This window comes from Bombus impatiens, unplaced genomic scaffold (assembly GCF_000188095.3).
Source record: "Bombus impatiens unplaced genomic scaffold, BIMP_2.2 scf_0377, whole genome shotgun sequence".
Classification (NCBI taxonomy): domain Eukaryota; kingdom Metazoa; phylum Arthropoda; class Insecta; order Hymenoptera; family Apidae; genus Bombus; species Bombus impatiens.
In genome coordinates this window covers 2,137,298-2,158,483 of record NT_176796.1, presented here as the reverse complement: position 1 = coordinate 2,158,483, position 21,186 = coordinate 2,137,298, and the positions used below count along the sequence as shown (strand labels likewise).

General features: G+C 42.5%; 1 protein-coding gene across 9 annotated transcripts in view; it reads right to left on the bottom strand.

Annotated features, from left to right (window-relative positions):
• Positions 1–21,186, bottom strand: part of LOC100747894 (dystrophin, isoforms A/C/F/G/H) — a 445,522-nt gene that overhangs the window by 292,806 nt on the left and 131,530 nt on the right. For all 9 annotated transcript variants that reach the window (XM_033320912.1, XM_033320911.1, XM_012386070.3 and 6 more), the window contains 3 exons: positions 13,865–14,076; positions 11,093–11,247; positions 10,642–10,831 (listed from right to left, as the gene is read on the bottom strand). In XM_033320912.1, coding sequence (XP_033176803.1) covers positions 10,642–10,831; positions 11,093–11,247; positions 13,865–14,076 — 557 coding nt within the window. The remainder of the gene's footprint in view (positions 1–10,641; positions 10,832–11,092; positions 11,248–13,864; positions 14,077–21,186) is intronic.

Here is a 21,186-nt window from a genome sequence, read left to right as displayed (position 1 = left end):
CCCCGCGTGTAGCCGTACTCGTTGCGAGTACGGTACTGTAAAGTCTGCGAGCCTTTTGGGTGAATCGGCAGGCGGTGACATTTGCTCGCAATGTTATCTCAGATATTCTCGCTAGTTTGTCCGTCCAACCCAGATCCTTTGGTAACAGAACTACAAACTAGTACATCCGTCGAGTCACCGACAGATCCAAAAGAAAAGCAGACACTCGACGACAGTGTAAATTCTACTGTGTCAACGAACGATCGATCGGAACGTTGCGTTGTGCGAACTGCTCAAGAATCAAAATTATTAATACTATTTTTTACAAATTTCTCAATTACATCAGAGTTACGTTTAAATCTCGAGGAACCAACGACTTACTTGCTTAAGTTCGCCTATCGCGACAATATGCCACAAATAATGGTAATCGTTGTTTTACGCTTTCCAATTTATATAGAATTGATCAGTGCGGCTTCCGAATGCAGGTCATACCATAGAGAATAACATAATTTGGCAGAAGATTAAACAATATCTTTTTTCAATTAAATGTTCGAACCAAACGAATTACAGGGCAGAAGCACCACACGCGAAATCGAAAAAGGGAAAGCTGGATATTTGACGTTTTAATACGATCAAGGGTTTATAAAATACGAAAATTTCAATCCAAACTACGTTACATCGTCGTAATATACTTTTAGGATTACGTTAAAATTTTCAGTAGATTCGGATATAAAATTGTTGCTTCCGTAATCTGGGTTGTGCAAGTTACGCAACTATGTATATTGGTTTCGTGAAATTCGTAACATTACGAATAATTAACGTACATTGCTTCAATGACACTTGCGTCATACAAAGGACGATCAAGGTTTCGTTTTTCTCTCCTTTTTTATTTATTTATTTATTTTTTTACCAATAAAAGATAGATTTAGTAAAAAAAAAACAGGAAGAAAGAAAGAAAATACATTTAGCGAACGAGCGATTTACGAATGACTGTCTAATTACCGATGTAATTTGCCGCGGTCGCGAAGTGTTCCGATTAAAAGCGCTTTCTCCACGACGTAATTACATAAGCAATTAGAGCAAATAAACGTTGCTTTTACAAGCCATGATTGCTAGCTTGCTAGATTCAACAAAACTAATTTTCCTGGGTATAAATTTAAACGGACGCTCGCAAGTTCCGAGATGTATTCATACGTGCACTGTTGACTTTGCGCCATGAATTATCTACTTGCCATACCGCGACAAACTTTTAACTTCCATAACCGCGATCTTTTTCCTTTTTATTTCTCGCTGAATTACTTTCTCTCTTTCTCGAGATCGTTTTAATATAAATATTAATTCATTTCTTCTTTTTAATTTCGTTAACTGATTTTCGTCGCTATCAACGTTCCCACTGATTAATTTTAATTAGTCTCCCGTTAAGTTTTCAAAAACTTTGCAACCTTGTTGTCTCAACGATCTCTGCGACAGCGTGAACTCCATGTAAATTACAATTAGAAAAAAAATCGTAGGAAAACGAAAATACAAAGGATGGCGAGAAATTCCGCTAACAAAAATGACAAATGCGTAATACGGATTTGCGCCCAAAAAGATAAAACGTCGCACGCGTTGTGACAGCTGTGAAAACAAAACTGCGATATATTTTTGTTTATTACAAAGAAGAAAAGAAAGAAAAACAACGATAGTTTTTAGAGGAGGCAAAAAAGATAAACATCTGAAATTTAAAACTGTGAAGCGAAAAAAGGTTTGATAAATTGGCAGGCACATCGCTCGCGCTCTAATGAGACCAGCCTCTTTTTGCTTAAACAGATGAAATTCAAGAATGAAATATTTGTCGTGATGGTATCTGTTACGGGGAACGGAAAAGCGGTTCGTCCAATTGATGATTTATCGCCGATAACTGAAGTTATTGCCTGCCGCGAATTCCGGAATTAACGCGAGATTGGTTTTTTTTTCGAAACAATGAAGATGACACAGCGTCGCACAAAAGCGACAATATTGAGACTGTCAGTGAATCGATCCAATCTCCAGCAACCATAAATCGTCGCCTTTTTCCGTCCTTTATGGATTCTTGCTCGATACGGTCGATAGACTAAACCGGCGTTGTCAAAATCCAACATTTCCTTCAACTGATTTCCCTCTGACTTTTGAAAAAAAGCTAACTCGAAATCCTTCTTTACGATTTGTTCGACCGACGAACAAAAATTGAAACGGCAGCGCGAATGTTTCCAAAATTCATTGGAAATAATAATAGGAAAACGTAAAGCATTTAAAATTTAGAAAAAAGCCAACGTCTTTCGTAACAAAGATTAACAAAGCTTAAATGTAAAAAGAATATTTCGATAATTCCAGTTTTGTAAGGTTTGCAGTAGACGATACGAATCGATGATCTTAGATAGATAACGAGACTTTTTAGTATATTAGCGTAGGGTAAGCAAAAAATAACAAAACGCAACAGAAACCTGCAAAATATTTCCAGTCGCTTTCGGTATCGACTGGTGGTTAAGATCTTAGGCAGAAACGCTAGAAAATCGAATGTATTCTGCTACGGAACAGCAATTCTCCATCGAGGAACCGGCTGATAACATCGGCACCCAAAGTCGGTAACCGGAATTCGAGAAAACTACCCTTCCGGGAGGAAAACCATCCCTCCTGCGTTACCGACCTTGTAATTCTACGAACATTGTCGGCTACCGCCCTCTGAAGAAGCCGAGAGCGCATGCGCGTACCGTTTCGATCGCGAACAACCCCTTTCTCGTTAAATCGCACGTATCATCTAAGTTGTAGGAGGATGGAGAAACGATACGAAGACGGACAGAGACAGATAATAACGAGAATACGAAGCATGATGAAAATATGATTCGCGAAAAGCTTCGTTTCCCGAAAATGTACAAAGATGTATATTTTTTTCAACAGAACAATATATGAAACACAACGTGTTTCAAAAAAAAAACGTGGAAGAAAATGCTAAAAAATTTGATGGAATTTTAACCATGAAATATTCAGCTGGAATTTTGCCAATTGAACTATAAAACATGGGGGGGGGAGATTCCAACAAAATTTTCCAATTGAAAGTACGCTCGATGCTAAAGCAATTAAAACACGGAAAAAGGAATTCTCGTAGCGATGCGTTTAACGCCTCGACTTCACGGCGTTCCATTTATCATGGTCGCTCGAGGGGGTGGTGTAAGGGTGAAGATGTGACCGTTGTCGAACGAGAAACACCCGCCTCTCGAATTTTACCCCTTAATGGAGAAACTTGCTAGGAGCCTGCCTGCCTGCCCGTACCCGTTGCTTTTATATCCGTATTTTACGAGATTCTTTCTCGACCTCTTTCGTCACCCACCCTCTCCGTGCCCTTTACGACTTCCGCCTTTCATTTTCGCCATGGCGCTTTTCAGTTTCGCCCACCCGCTGCTTTCTTCAGCGACGAAAACTCGCCGAACGAAATCGACTTTGATAAAGCTCATAGAAAATCAACGAAGATAAGCGAAGTTGTTAACAGCAATGTATCGCGAGAAATCAACGTATCAACACACGGCGAAGCTGTGTAACTCGCAGGTCCGCGAAGGGAAGAAAAAACGACCGGGCCAGTGAACAGTCACCCTAAGCGGTCGTTATTCGCTGAGCGATTACACGGTGAACATGCAACGATCAAACGGTAAATTCGAAACATTAATTCACCGCTGCGACCCACGAACGCGAGACTGTCGCCTGATAAACTCGTTGAAAACGTTTCCTTTCTGCTCGGACGGCAGCCACGAGGGTGGAGTTCGTTAAATGCACTTTGCCGTGCTGCAGCGATTTTAAAAATTACCAGCCAAGAGAAGCAAAGAGAGAGAGAGAAAGAGAGCGATTCTTAATGCGCCTTCGTTGAAAGGCTAACGAAGTTTACCGAACGGACGGTTGTTGAAGCGGAGAGAAAAATATAAAAGAGGTACCGCGACCAAGAAGCGCATACGAGTTTCGCGATTATGCAAAACAAGGAACTGGGAAGAGCCTGGCTTTTTTCCCCGCGATAGACCGAGCGTAGCCTTCCCTTTTAGATATAATTTCTGTTGCCAGAGAAGAAAAAACTTGGCGTCGTGATTTAGTAGCGCGATTCGTGGCCGTGTGTGCGCCAGCGCTCGCTTCCACTTATAAATTTCCGTTATACGGTGTCCTTTTGGTCGCGAGACGCAGAAACTCGCCGGATGCGCCACGCATAAAAAGCACCAACCTCTTTTCCTCTTCTCTGGCCGGTGAGTCGCGAAAAGTATTCGGCGTTATAATGGAACAACGACTATTAGGAGCGAAGAATATCATCGTCGGCGCGGTCGTTCACGCCGCGAAGGCGTTCCTCTATCGATCCTTCGGCTGCGTTTCGCCTGTGGGAGAGAAAGGGAAAGTAGCCAACCGATTCTTTCGCTTTATCATGACCTTCGCACCCCCGAGAAAAAGTCCGCAACTTTTCCCATTCTCCCGTCGCTGTGTGCGTCTGCCTTATACACGGAATCTCGTCCTACAAAATTCTATTTTCAAATTGTTCGCACGAATACGTAAGACTACTGGTTCTTTCAACATACAGAATTTAACGACGTTGGATTTTCTCGCTTATACCGATAAAACAGAGTTACGAATATTTATGCACAACGATGACTGCAATAACGTTTGTCGAAAACGCGAATACCTCCAACGGCAATGAATTCTACGCTGCGAAATAACACTGAGAGATCACACACACTCTCGTCGTGGCTAGAGGTTCTAGACAGAAGACGTAATGCAGGAAGGTCTTACATCACCGGAACACATACTAAATGCTCGGCATTAAAAGCGCGTCCCGGGTTTCGCTGGACCGCCACGAACCTGTGGTATTTACTAAGAGCAAGCTTTTTCCGCGAGAATGCTCTCATTGTTATATTAATATTAACCCTGCAGTCGCAAGGTCGAGGTATACGCACAATGCGCTTTCAACGTGTCATTCTATGACATTCTGCCTTTATCGATGTCAATTCTAGCAGAACCCAATCCCCATCCCATTTTCAGTCGCGATTCGGCATTGAACGCTTTAACACGCAACGAAAGGGGCAAATTGACCGAATAGAAAGTCCGGTTACGTTGTCACAACCCCGTGGACGGACGCGAGTGAAATTCGTTGCCTCTAGTCGACTGCAATTTTGTACATCCCATTTGTGCAGGCAAGGGTGTCGCCGTATGAAGAAGCAAGCGCATCCCTGAATAGGCTGGGGGTTGGTCGCGTGGCACGTTGAAAAAATAAAACCAGGTGAAATTGCGTTAAAGCGAATTAGCCACGCTAGGCTTGATTTAACGAACCAGCCTGTACGGTATGTTTACCATGAATATGAGAAAAGGGACAGGCCTCTTTGTCCGACACAGGGGGGCGAAACGAAAGTTCAGGTCACGTAAGCGACTCCCGTGGCGTTTCTCCTCGATCGATGAACCCTACTTTCCGTGTAAACGGTTCGTAAAGCCATCGAACTCCAGCCACGGCGCAAAATGACAAGAAGCCTAAAAGCAACCTTGGGCGACGCGCCACCGCGTTGCGAAGCTTCATTGGAAATTCGTGACCTACTTGCCTGTCGTGGTTTTCGAATCCAACGGAAACGTAGGCGAGCCTTGGAGAATTTTAAAGACGCGAGAAGCTCTCCGTGCTATCGTTGAAAATACTTGCAGATGTGATTTTTCATAGAAGAAGATTTTAAACTGCGAATACGAAACCGATTGAACTTCCATGGAACGAGATTTTGTGCTCGATTCTCTGCTGCTATAAGTAGAATAATTTTTCATTCTAATAGACTTCCTAGAATCGAGGTGTTTTAGTGTTTTTTTTAATTCTTTTTTAACACGTCGCCTTTAGAAAATCCTTTGACGAGAAGGTAAGTCCTTGTTGAGCTTTCATGTTTTACCATGATTGAAGTATAATCTTTCTGGATGATCTTTCTTTCGCTCTGTCGTTATCCAGACTAACACTGGCTACAGAAAACCTTTTATACGCCATAGTATTTATTATTCCATTTGCAAATTAGTTCATCAGATCCAAGTATATTATACGACATATCGCTTAGTAGCTTCTTTATGAAATGTAGAAACTGATGAAAAAAAGAAATGTTTGCTTGCAAAGTAAGATTACGTGCAAATACTTCTTGTAGACGCTGTATATATCAAACGTTATCCTATCTTCGAGAAATCAGAAAAAACAAATGGAACCGATACGTTTCCCGGCAAAAAGGAAAAAGTCACCATCAAACATCAATCGAGTTTTTCCCCGGATCCCCGAGGTACCAGCTTTTCCAAGCGTAAATATTAATATCGTAAAAGAATCTCGATCTTCTTGAACGTATTTATTTGCCAGTCCCATGGGCTACCCATGAAACGTCCCGTTTCGATTCCAAGTAATTCTAGCCGCGATCCAATATCGGACGGCCATAACTCGTGCCCGACAAATCGCAATTCATGCACACGGGAGCGTGGTGCAGCATGGACGAAGGTATTAGGAATTCCTCCGGATGTGCTCTCGAAAGACGGAGACGCTATGCATGCATGAGTTACGTTCCGGTCGAACCGGGTCGGTGAGTCATTAGTAGCATCGCGACGACAACCGTGAACTTTGCCTGCGGAATTACATTGTTTCTTGGCGTTGCCAACTGTACGATAGTATAGTCTGCGTTGTCTACGATACATCGATAATATCGCGATCCCGTTGCAAGTGTACGTTAGTTGGAACGTACGCGCGTTTCCAGTAAATCGAAACCTTTTCAACCTTCTGTTCCTACGAAATTCGACAATTCGAAACTTTAAGAATCGACTGCCGTTGGATCGATGGAAATTGTAGAGTAACTTTTCGAAGGTTAAGAAACGTCTGGTTGAAGAGGTGAAAGTAAAACCAAGATGGATAATGAGGCAAAGGGTGGATTTGACGCGACGTACGGAGCCAAGTTTCGTTGCCACGTTTTTATTACGAATGCCAATCGATAACGCGGCTCCTACCTACCTCGAGGTTTAACGAGTGGAAGCAGCTGTCCAGGCGGCATTAGTCACCGGGATGTAATTTCTGGCCCACGCCCTGTTCCGCGTGCATTTGTGAAAACCGGAGAACTCGGTCGATTGCTCGCGTGCGCTAAATAGCATCAACGTTCGACAATTATTCTTTCGATATTTCTACGGTACAGGATGAACGAAACTAATTGCAGGCAACTCGAACCCATCTCTGCGAGTCTGTTGCAACTAAGGATAATTGATCCAGAGAGCGCGATCGACGACGAGCATGGATGCATCCGTCGATTTGAATCCGTGGCGGCGTAACACCGCATCTGGATGTACATCTCGAGAAGCTCACCGAGCAGCGTTCGAAATTAATTCCTATTTGCAATCGACGTAGCAGCGCCGTGGAACGGGATACGTTTGCACGACCGCAACATTTTACGCTGCATCGATGAAATTAACAAACCCGGCGTGCTGCGATGATTCGAGCATGGCTCGTTCGACACACAGTTCCACGTTAAATTGATCGAAAGATGTGTAAATCCCACGTGAACCGAGACGATTGGCGATAAAGGGACAACACACGGCTTTGGAGCTTTCAGCGAGCACCAACTGCAACACTTAATTACGAACGGTGCGCGCATAGGCATACTATTTTCCGGTTCGACTGAGCCCACCAGCATTACGCTTTTCAAGAACATTAAACACGGCCAAACGAGTTCGATAAATTGTCACGCGAGAGATACGAATGGAAAGAGATAAAGTGAAACGCGAACACTGGACATTGGTAAATAGGAATTACGCGCGGTGTTTGCTTTTAAAATTCGAGCCCAATGAAAAATCGCAGACGCCAAAACAAAAATAGCCGCAAAACGAAAGCGGAACGAAATCGAAACGGAATCTGAGCGAAATCGAAATCGAAACGAAATCGTCGAAGCAGCGTGCGGCAAAAGAGAGAAATTGTAATTGAAATAGATCCGGCTAATTGTTATTGCGCATTGCGGCGCGTAGATATAATCAGGTTGTACGGCAAATAACATTGATTTTCAATGATCGCTATTATTGGACAAGCGGTCGGACAGCGTGGAAGCCGCAGAGGCGATTTTCCTTTCGTCCCCGATACTCGGGATTTATCGAGTGATTGATTCCAATCAGTTATCCAACTGTTTATCGAATAATCAATGCCGTCGTCTGTTCGCCGATGAGGTGCATGGAAATTACATTTCGCGGACACGCGGTCGCGCAACCGTGCGACTGGACTTTCGTCGTCGAAAATTTATACCGTCCCTGTTCATTTGGCATCGATAATTTTAAACACAACCACAGCCTGAATATAGTGAAAATTATTGAGAGACATTGATAAATGCCGCGAATATTTTAGAACAATAACTTCATTCGTGTACAAAGATAAACTGGAATTAATACATTTCGACCTATTTGAAACTCTTCGACACAGAGAAACCAAAGATTAAAACTATATACATAATAATGATAAACCAAGAGTACATGATTTTACGAATAACGTAAAAAGTCGATCAATCTAAACATTATGCTAAGAAAAATGCATAAAGCGGAAATGAATAAACCTTTCATTACGTAATTCCAAACTGAATGCGACATTGTCATATAAAATGTACGAGTTTGCCTATGAAATGCAATGCGATCGATCCTCAAACGCCCAAAATTAGGCTCTTTTCGATAAAACAAACCAACAGTCGACGAGATGGGAGAAGAAAAAGCATCGAACAAAGCAGGCAGAGTAAAGAATGTCCCGATGTTAACAGTCAAACAATATTATAAGCTAATTTCCCGGAATCGTGTGCCGTTTGTTCGTTACGCGAGGACGATTATAGATTAATTTGATCGAAATGGAGCAATAGGCCGTACCGCGTACGCTACAATATCAATTTGATTCTGCGAATGGTCCATCGATTCCACGGAATTGTAAACACACGTATTCGACGGGGGAGGATTCTCATTGCGATTATCGCGACGATTCGTATAGGAAGCAGGTTACGACGAGAAAGTCCATTCGTCGTAACCTGCTTATTATAGATTTCCTTAATGACGCACATTTTTACCCCGACCTTTGCGTCTTACATTTCGACCTCGTTCTATCTCCATCCGCGATCAAACAGTTTAAGTGGGAAACGATGTAATATTCCAGAAATAAAAATTTCTAACATAGACCAAAGCTATTCGCGTAAAATTTCACTCTACGTTCCGAGTATCTTAGAATCTAAGATAAAATATTTCAGGATTTACAGTATTTATTTCGTGCTTGTGCACAATGCGACTCTATTCTGGAAAATAATTTAAATTTCTTAATTTCGGCGCTTACATCGTTTAGATTTCTCGATTATCGATAACCTGTAATCGAACAGAAGAGACAGTGTAACTCGTTTGAATGCATATCGTCGGAAGGCGGAGAATCTTTTTCCGGGCTGTAGGGATTCGAATCTGCGATTTTTTAAATTCATAACACTATGACTAACTTTGATCATCCTAACCAATGTCACTCTCTGTAACTTTTTCTCCTTTTCATTCGCATATTCTTCTCTATACTTGTACTAATTTTAAGCGCTAATCTTAATCGCTTTCGAGTAAGATTAGATTGTGTGACTACTGTTTTTGAGGTCGGGGAATATACGCGAGCAGAGTTCGTTACAATTTCATTCTACTGCAAACTACGCTGTATGTAGAGAGGCAAAGTTTTCTCGTCCGCGCATTACTGAGAAGTTCAATTAGCACAGGGAATGCTAATTGTTTAGAGAAGTAGTTCGTAGTACATTATGAAAAACGGACTTTCTGAAACGCAATGTGCCTAGGTGCGTCGCGTATTTACCTTAAAATATCGGTAATCGTTCGATAAAGTAATAACTCTTGAAAGAAAATTCTTACCATTTTTGCTTTTTCTTCTGAAATGTCAGCGTCTGAGGAGAACAGAACGCAAAACCAGAAGAAGCTTTCGCACAGAAGCTGATGGGCCGCTACCGCGTTACACCGATATCCGATATCGAGCGTCTTCCTTTTAATGGGTATACCGATACACGGCCTGCTACGTCCGACACACTTTTATGGCAATCAATCGAAGCCGTAAAATCTTCTCGAGTCAATACGTGACCTATACAGATCTGGTTTCCCGTCTTGACCACCACCGTTATAACGTCTCGAGGAATGTTACGACCTAACCAGACTTGAATTACGTCGATCCCGTTTACATTCGAAACGCGTTGATTTGTGCGAAATCACCGGCCCCGGCTATTCGTAAATCGCGTGGAATATTTCTACGTGCAAGGGATGGCCAGTTTTCTCGACTTCGCCATTGTCGCGATTTACTTCTCGAAAATATGATTATCGAATTTAGTATGTATAATGCCTTTTCAATTACGAAACAATTTTAAGCTTTCTAGACTATATGAACCATAATTTTAAATTTAATTTTGTATTTGTTACAGTATTAAACTCGCGACTAATTATTTTAGCCAAATAAAAATATGAATTGGAAAAATTGAAATCTTTACGTGATTTTTCGCCGGAAACGTCAACAGCGAAAAGATTTCTTCTTAAAGTACGAGATTGCTGTGTTCCGGCTATCAAGAACAATCGCGATACGTAACAAAAGCCTAGCCGATAAGAACTCGCGATTGGCGAGTTCGTACAAGCAAAAATGGGACTTACCTTAAGCTGATGTTGCGGTCGTCTGAGCGCACCCTGGTCTCGTCGTCCGCCAAGTCGATCGGCCTCCGCTTCCAATCCCTCCATCGAGGACTCAGCTTCGCTCAACCAAGCCAAGAACTTGTCCAGGGACCGGTCGAAGTTGTGGAGGGAGTTCATCGCGGAATGAAGCAGTTTTCCTCGATTGATGATACTAAGAAGGATTTAATAGATATAGTCTTTCGTCGCGATTCAGACATTGGCAAACGCAAGAACGAAATCGCGAAAGAATAACTTCTACCATAAAAATTCTGTCAACTACGTTCAAATAAATCTACGTTCAAAACGTTTAAATAAATCGAGTCGAATCAAGCATTTTCAAATCATACACTGACGACTTTAACATTAGAAATTTCTATTTGACAATTTTCCACGATACTAAGATAACGCGAATAAAACTATAATCGAGGCATACCTGGTGTTGAGGTTGTTGTATCTCTGATTGATAGTCTCCGTCATCTTTTTCACGCGAGTCGTGTCGTCCTCCTGATAAACGGCTATCAGCTTCTGCGTCAGCTGATTGAACTGTTCGATCTGATGCTTGTACTGGTGGAGCTCCGCGTGGAACGACTGCAAACACGAACAGCGTCGAAATAAAATGAGGCGGACAGGTCACCGTGGAGGCGGTAAACTTATATCGCGAGCGGCTCCGCTTCAGACTCGAAAGTCGCGTCCCTCGATAACTCGCGAAAGTTAAATCTTCCTAGAGAGGGAGGCCCGGCTTTCATCTTTCATGGTGGCATCCCGCGCCGTGGAAACTTTATTTGGTCGGCCGGCGACCGATTCGCGTCGAGAAAACTTACGACAATCCAGATTAAACCGACGAACCAAAAAAAAAACGCGTTCTTATTCATCGCGTTCGCCCGACAAATTTTCTTGCATTTTAATTTCAAAGGGAACGTTTCCATCGAAAGGACTTTGCCATTAGAGAAAAATTGAAACTATTTTAGAACGAGATGAACCGACAAACGAGACGTAAAAATGTAATCGAACGACAAACGGATCAATTAATCAATTACGATTGCAAGTACCAAGAGGGAGGAAGAATCTGGCCAGTGGTAGACACCGGAAAGCTAACCTTTGCAAACGAAACATACACCGTAATCAAGTTCTATTAAACAAGGCTGAAGTGTTAGCTTAGGACTTCGTAAAACCGTGAAAACTCTCGCGACGAATCGTTACAGTAATCGGATAAACGGTCTCAATGTTTCTCAAGTATCGTCTTGTTAAACACTCACCATATTCGGACATCGGAAGGGAAGTTTTTGAATTACGAAATTAGAAGAATATTACTTTCTCAACGATACGACGTAGTACGTCCTTCGTGATTCGCGCGTCGTAACCGAATGAACGCAGAATGCTTACGTTCGATGATACCGCCGGTCGTTAAGGACGCGTAGAAAAGGACAACGATCGAGAGTGACAACAAACGAGGCGGGGCTATTGCCGTTAGAATCAAGGTGATCCCTAAATACCAAATATATCGGCGTTGCTCGACGAAATAAATTATTCCATGAATAGCCCATTCGGCTCTTTTGAATGTAAACAGAGTTCTGGCCGCGTGACGTACTACGCCGTGGCACGATCTCGCGTTGATTGAGAGTTTGACCGTTCTTTCGTCTATCTCTCGTGCGCACTGCTCGGCCATTTTTCCCTCCACGAGTCGCGTTATTCCGATACACAAAGCGGATCGTTGCTAAAAAGAGGTTAGTAGCTGCTGGGATGAATACCGATCCGTTCGCTCTCTTTAATCGCGGTCGCGGCCTGTAACGAAGCTTCTAGCCAGCCATTATACTCGCGACCGTTTCTTTTTATATCCACTTCTTTTTTCTCCTTTTTTCCTCTCCTCTTCTCCCCCCCCCCTCTCTCTCTCTTTATTGGAGCAATCGCAGAAAATGCAAGCCGGTTAGATTATACGGGTAACTTTATTCGATCATTTGCGTAATTTTCTGATGGTACGTAATTAGATTATGGGATTAGTACAAACTGTCTTGATGGCGGATGAAATTTAATATCTGAGAAGAAGCTTTTTTCGTTTTTATTGTTTTTTAAGCGGCAGGTAAGAGCGGTCGATGTACGGAATGTTAAAACTCGAGGAAGTAACCGCGTATAGCAGAGTAGCCTCGTATCACCGGTCTATCCGGAAGCTGGTGAGCGTTCTTACGGTTGGATAGGTGCATACTGAGAATGGCAGGCTCGGGGGCAGAGATCTGGTAAAATGGAATAAACTGGTAGAATACGAGGAACATTTTGCGCTAACGTCATGCGTATTGTTTTAAGGAACGCTCGTTCTCCGTGACTTCTTGTTTCCTTTCTCTTATTACAACTTCAAATGCACTGCTGCTCTCGAGATTGCTACGTCGCTCCCGTATTTGTGCGAGCGTTTCAATGAAAATCGAGTTCAAGTTCAAACACTTGTCGAGTCTGAAACGCTTGCCACTCGACCCTAATGTATCAACGATTCTTTCAACCTCTACAGCGTAACGCGTTAAAATCCACGAAATTATCGTTACGTTAGAGGAATAGTTAGCGTCACGTTCTAACTATCTGCGACTTTCCTTCCTCCATATCTACAGTTTAATCTTTTTTTAACTGACTTCGTGACACGAGCTACTGTCGTTAACAAACATGATATCGCTTGTATTTAATTTAAACGAAAGATACGTAGTTACGTAATGAAACAATTACAACTATACCTTCCTTGATAACTGGTGAGATAAAATATCGACCCGTGGACACTTAACGCGATTAGATGCTGCACCCGAGAGATGTCTTTTACCAATACAAACTATAATACACCTAATATATACTGCGGAGGAGCGATTTTCACAATGGGAGGAATTATCTTTGAATTCTAGGTTATTCGATATAATTATGCAAAATTAGAACGCGACTAAAATCGATCGTCATAATTATCAATCAACACTCGGCGATTTAAACCACGCACCGAGCCCATTTACCGCTGCCAATAACACGGAATTCCCAGATGATCGTTCGTTCAGTCTCCTAATCGCAATCAACGCAAATTGCTGCGATCAAACGGGAGAACCGGTTGCCTTCTGTCTGTTGCACAGCCATTGACACGAGAGAGATAAAGAGGAGATAAAGAGGACGACCCCGAGAGGTCGGTTGTCCGCGCACGGGTTAATGCAGCTCGGTTAAGAAAGGGAGAAAAATGCCAGCGTACCTTTTGTTCCCGGAGCTGTGCCTCGAGAACATCGGCAGTGTGCCCGACGGCCCGCATTTTCTCCAGCCGAGTTTCCATTCGCGCCAACCAGACCTCCACCTCGTTCCTTTTGGCCTCGTATCGCTGACTGTCCCCGAGCATCGCGTCCAACTCCGACTTCCTCTGCATCATTTTCGAGTTCATTTCGTCCCAGTGCTCCCTCAGCTTCGTAACTGCAACAATAATCGGACGGACGTGCCGTTTTCATACGATCTGTGTGCCACTAACTTCGCGTCTGTTCCTGTTTCTTCGACAATTTCTATCTACCTTCTCGTGTGTCGCTGTATCAAAGCGGTCAAGCGTGATACACACTGTCGTTGAAAAGCTCGTGAGCTTCGTAAAAGGCAAGAATTTTAAGGGAAGCAACTCGAAATTTCGTTACCTTAAGAAACTCTTTTGTCGCAAGTTTATACTCTATCGATGTCTATAAATTTAATCTTAAGATAAAAACAAAATTAGTAGGACGTTGGATATACGTAGAAAAATTGGTTTCGTTATATAGCAGTGACCTAATGGAAAGTTATAGCGAAATAGAGGAGAGAATAATTGTGGAGGGACGGGGATCGCCGGAGATTGAGCTGAAACGCGGGGCTGTCTTTGATGTAGATGGCTGACACAGATAGCGAATGCTTTTCGCGACAGTTGATGATTTATGTGTTTAGTATTAGCGCAGCAGAGTGAAATACTCGCCCTGTAAGATACGATCGATTCGATTCATCGTGAAACGAAAAGGGCGCCGACGGATTAACTTGTTAAAACAACATACATAGATTATGAAGACAAGCTGCCAACAAACGGAATAAATTCAATCTGTGTCTCGTTCGAGATTCATTTCATACGGTTCCTCCTTTTACGTAAATCAAAAGTCCAATAATAGAGCGAAGATAAAGTACGCGGAGCTCCGGGGCTCGTTGCCTCGGTTATCATAACCAATCAGTATCCTTTTGCAAGAACAATTCGAAAAAGCCAGGTCGAACACGGAATTAAACTTATATTCTGTTCGATGACGTTCGTAACAAGGGCTGCATGAATAAATAAACCTATCCAAGCTTTCGAACAATCGTTCCAATTAATCGATCCTTTCGATTCGCTGCTACCACGACAATTTCAATGCTCGTCGAACGAAACAAAGGAGATTTTAAATAAACGTAAGAATCACGGAATCGTATAATCGATCGTTGATCGTTCTCGAGAGGGTTAAACGTTCCGACACGAGGACGTTAAACACGATGCACGCTCGAATTCGAGAGCGACCGATCGTGTAGAGGCTCGTTAATCGAACGCGAGGAAGTCGGCCGCTGGCACGTGCTCGTTGAGCATCAAGAAGCACTTCTCAACCAGGCTAAAATCCACGTTGAAATTCGCGCCAGACACGAGGAATCAGCTGGAAACTGTCCAAGCTGGTGCAGCTTAGCGGGAAAGAACGCGCAGCTGGAAAAGCGGGGTGCAAAGCATTGGCAGCGTTTCAACATCCGTAACAACAGAATTACCACGCGTGGACAGCTTTGCAGAATGGGGTTCTATAGTGTACCTTTGATGATGCAACGCATGTACAGGATGTTTCGCGACAGGGTGCCGGCAAACAGGACCGAGGCTAAAACGAAAACAACGTGATTGAGAGCGTCACACTCTCTAAATATTGTAGGATTAAAGTGGTTAAGCTAGCATGCTTACGAAAGACGACTGGAACGAATCTGTCTCGTGGTATACGGTCTCTGTTAATATTCTCTCATGTTTTTCCGTAATATTTTTATTACCACCGCTGCTGCGATTATTGCGAGTAATTGGTAAAAGAACCGTATCGTTGGTTTTTAAACAGAATTTTAACGAATATGTTGAAAAAGGCCGCATTGTACGGCACAGAATGAAAGACATCGTAATCTAGAGCACGCGTAATAATATTCGAAAACAGCAAATCCAGTTGCCTGTTACGATGCACGAGGAGAGACAAACGCGTAAGCACTCGAGGCAATTCGTAGTTTAGCGGATCCACGCTGTTACAACCGAGCCGCTGTTTCCAGACAGTAGCACAATTTAGAATGATATAGAGATCTATATATCGTTGGAAACTAAAAAATACATATTGAAATGAAAACAATTTCGCAGAAACTTTTAGCTATGCGTATGAAATATTTCGTGGGATATTTCCATTGCAAACAGAACCATTAATATCGTAGAAATTGCGATTAATCCGACGAATACGTGCCAAACGATATTTACAAATATTTTCAAATAAAATTTCAATCGTTTCTAATTACAAAAATTATTACATGCTAATTGTATTAAAAGGATTGTTATATCTTCGTCGTAATTCAATTATATTCCCTGTCGCATTATCTATCCTTCGTTATATTTCCCAATTAAAAGAATCATTCGCAGGCTCCTGTAGGTTTAGCATCGCAGAATTCGACATACCATTAAATTTTATTTTTTGATATTCGTATATTCATACTTTTAACGTTCCATAATCTTAAACCACCCTATAGAACCGAACAAAAACCCGATCGATCACGGTACTTCGTTCGCATCGATACATCATCGTGGCTAATTTTCTGGCGGACAGAGAACGAAGAATTACGATCAGAGTGCATTCGCACGTAACCGGAAGCATATGCTGGTCTCGCAGACTGATATAATCCGACAAACCACGCATGCTAGACTAATGTTTCTAAGTGAAGAGGAAAGAGCACCGACTGGATGACTACGTGAGCCTTGGATCCCGGGACCGGAAGTAAAGTGGCTTGATCTATCATCCCTCCTACTCGCGGAGTCTCTGAAGGGACACCGTGCAAAAGACGAGGAGGTTGTCTTCTAGTGGCTGCGCTCGATGACTTATTACAAGAGCAATTCGCTCTCATCGACCCCTACGACTCAGACCCCGCGTGCCCTACCCTTTTCAACTCGTGTCACAAGCGTGACAAGTGTTCGATGGGACATTAAAGATGGCACGTACACTCTTCAACCTAGGAACGAACCTATCGCGTCGCTGAACTCCCAGTCATCCTCATCACGAATGCGACTTTGAAATTTCAGCATCGTTAACGCACAGATTGTTCGTTTTTCTAACCATCGCGTAAATGTATTTTATAATTTTATGACAATTCAAATAATTACGAATTATTATCGGTAATGAATGCGTTTATATAAAATGATATGTTAGAAATTCTGTGTGTGTGTATCAGTGTTAACTTTAATACTAAATAACCAGTATTTTAATAAATAAAAATAATAATAAGGTGGGCTGGTGTTTCACGTTGCTTTTAAGTAGCTTTAAACGACTATAAGTAAAGCATGTAGCCTGGCGAACTTTCCATAATTTATTACCCATTTTGCTCTATTATGTTCGATAAACACATTAAATTATAATACGATATGGCATTATTATTTAAACTGCTCGCGAATTTCATTAAATTCACGCACAACTATTTCGATTAATTAATTTCGCCAATCTACTATAACTATACAGGCTATAATATCATCCTAGGTTGAATCGATAACGTTAGAAGAGACACTAGGATAATAAAATTACCGGAGCCTCGATACGTTTTATATATACGATACAAAATTCCATCGCAAATTAGGTTTATCTTTCGACTGGTCTGTGATTAAACCAACTGAAAGTTATCGCGTATGGTAATTCTAGGTGCGTACACATAATAAATTATCACGTTGCATAGAAACCGTAATAAAGACGTTCGCGCAACCACCGTACGAACCTAAATTACAGGTATACATTATCAACCGCGTTTAATCCATGTACAACGAGCGCAGCGGCGTGTGTCAATCGAATCGTCGACCACCTCATATTCTCTGGAGCCGTGCGTGACCATAACTGACGATCCTGATATTCCCGGCAGGCTAACAGAGTAGTCAACGAACCAATGTACGTGCGAACTCTGTATGTATAAACTACGACGATGGTAATGCGTTTACGCGATCGAATTCTGCTCGTGTATCCCATCGAAAATTCCATACGAAATTCCAACAAACTTTCCTACATTCCAATAAATCACTGGCCAAAATCTACAATAATATTCGAAAGAGTTGCTGCGATAAGGAGACAGCTTCGTTTTCTAGTAGATATTTTATCTAGTAGATAACCGACAAAAATTAACTCGGAATCGATGAAAATCAAACTACTTTTCCAAATAAACTGTAAATTCATAGCCATACAGCGATTACAGAAAATGTTTTCTACGCTATTGTACTGTATTTGCTAGGATGAAGTATATCGAATTTCGTACGATTTGCCGGCACTTTCACTGCGATTACAAAAATTCTATAGTACGGAAATAAAATCTGCAAACATATAAAATCCACTTCATTGGAATATAAGGATATGTACAAATATTTTTCACAGCAAACGTATAACCGTTTTTTCTCTTTTAATAAATACGATTCAAATACTCGTCTGATTCGTGGCAAATGCTTCGTTTGGCAAATAACGGAGGTTTAGCGCGAAGATATACGAATATCGGGATATAATCATGGATATAGGAAAACCATGTTGACGACCCAGAAGATATGGGTCGATACGACTCGTAAGAAGCTGGTCGTGTAGCCGGCACTCGTGAGACTCTCGCTCGCGTGCCTTTTATTACCTAGGTGTCTAATGCACCTCTATTAAATTCAGATGAATCGCCTAATATATTCAAATTGGCGGACTAGCACCCCGGTAAAGCGAGCGAAGAAGCATTCCGATTGAAATCGATGAAATACAAAGACCAGACGAAGAGAGAGGAACACGGTAAACGGTTGGATAAAGCGGAGAAGAGTGGAACGAAGAGGAAAGACGGGAAACTAGATGGGAAGGAACGAAGAGGGAATCGTCGGTTACTTTGGCGAAATGAAAATTGAAGTCGAGCAAAATCCCGTCTGAGCGCGTTATCTCGTCCACAGAAACGAAGAGAGTTCGTCGGCTCGCTGCCCGATGAACCGTTTATCAAACAACCTGCATACGCGCGGAATTTAATTGTAAAATTGTAATACCGCTGGGTAAAAGGTGGATAAGCCGAGTTCGCCAACGAAATTGTCCGCTCTTGCCTGACCACGCGCTTACGATCCCGGACCATCGCCGACGGCCAACACTGGCCAAATGTGGTCACAATTATCCGGGATAGTTTAACTGCCCCGATAAAATATATTCCAAGCCTTATTAGGCTCTTGCTGCCAGATGAGAAACGTTACCATTATGTGAACACTTAGACAATGCCCAAAAGGATGGATAACGTTTTCACTAATATTTCCGGGAGAAAAGAATAATTTTTGGTAGAGCATATCGACGACCATTCTCGAGTTTTAGAGCAATGAACTTGTAGAGTAGCGGCTGGATGATAAATAGCGATGCGTCGAATTTAATTTCCAAATTTTGCAAGCTATCGGAAATAACAAATGTGTATACGTAATTTTACGAGCGTAGGATTAATGGCGAATGCAGAATTTCGACATTTCGGAATCGAAACAATTTCAGATATTCCGATTCCGCTACCGTATTAAATTATTTTTCCCCGACAATCGCAAAGGAGCAGGATAACGTCGTTCAACGAATAACAATAGTTAACATGGTCGATCGTGAAGGAAACGAGATACTCGACTTGCTCTTAGTCCAACGCACGGCATAGAAACGGCAACGGCAAAGGGTCCGATGATAGAACAGCCGATCAATCGAAAGCTATGCTGCTCGAGCTAAGTTCAAACTCGAACCCAACTTCGTTAAGCAGTCTCTTCGAAAGATTTCCAGGGACCCTTGCCAAGTGGATTATGTTGGAACGTGGTCATGGATGAAGTTAGTCGAAAGTTGCACGCTCTGTTGTTCCCTCGGACTCGGATTTAAAGCTGCTCGGTATCCGGATGTCCGAGCAAATAAGGAGAGTCATCCACGCGAATCAGAGAGGACGCGGGCTAGGAAAGAAGCACGGTGTAGAGGACGCGTCTCGGGTTTTTCGTTCCGCGACGTCATTTCTCCATTCTGCTACGTGCACCCAAGTATCTCGTTGGGTTTGAGTGTCGGTAAACAGCGGCTACGAGCCAACCGAGTGTTCGAGTGCCCCTCCGTGCCGCTGAGGATCGAGAAATTGAAGAAGTTCACTTGTTAAAATTCTAACGCTCGGCGGAAAACTTTGTTCGCGCTGCCTCGCGGAAAGAACTTCAATTAAACTCGCAAGAACGGTCGGACCTGGAGGAAGGATGCACGCCTCGAAGGATTGCTTGAATCGTCAAGCAGGATTCGTAAAATACGTGTCGCAATGACTAGATTCTTCTTTACTTTTCATTCGTACCTGCTGCTTTAACTGGTTGATAGATGAAATTATTCAATTTACGCGTTAATTCGAAGAGAGAAAAAATTCGATCGAGTTGGAAGAGAAATGTTTCTTTAACGAACGACTTTCCTAACCGAATAAACTCGATGATATTCCGCCAACTTTAAATGTCTGGTACCATCGCGACGGTGTAACAGAATCGAACGAGCCACGCGAAGAGACGAACAAACCGCACCGAGCCACGAAATGAAACTTTACACGTGGCGAAATGGAATTTCCGATAAACTCGACGATTCGAACGCCACGGCGGCTGTATCGCGAGATTTTTCTCTTCCATTACTAGCTGACAGACGAGTTTTTCTCTCGTCGGTTCCCGATCTAATCTCGAATCGCAGAAAATCGTCGAATGGAAAACGGCGAAGCGAAAAAAGAAGAAAAGAGAGGAAAACTCGAAACAGACGGATGTCCTAAACGCGCATAAAAGAACAATACGTTCGAGGTAATTCGTTCAGCAGTGGTCATTCGTAACTGAAAACGTACCTAACACAGTTTGGCCATTGCAAAACGTACGAACGTCACAATGCCACAATCGCTTACCCTCCCGTTGTTCGTAACGCCGTCCTTTCTTTCGTATCTGCGCTCAGAAAGCGGGTAATAAAGACGCTAACGGCCCCAATGTGTGTATCTCTTGCCGCAAAGCACCTCAGAGTTTGGGACGCTCGTTCGCCAGGCCATTTGCGCTCCTCTCTGCATGAAAATTTAACGCCAAGCGCGCACATCCGGGCACCGGCTTAAATGCGGGATGTGTTTAAGCGATGAAGTTCGTGGATACGTTTCGTACATGGCAACTGACTAGGGAGTATCCAATTCTTTTTAATTTTAACTCGTGTTTTGCCTGTTCCGCTATAATATTCGACTAAAAAACGGAAGCACCTTCGTTCAACTAGAGTTTTCCTGTATATTAAAAACTATTCTACGTATGCAACGACTATACACTCTTGTGTATGCGCGCGATTATGTATA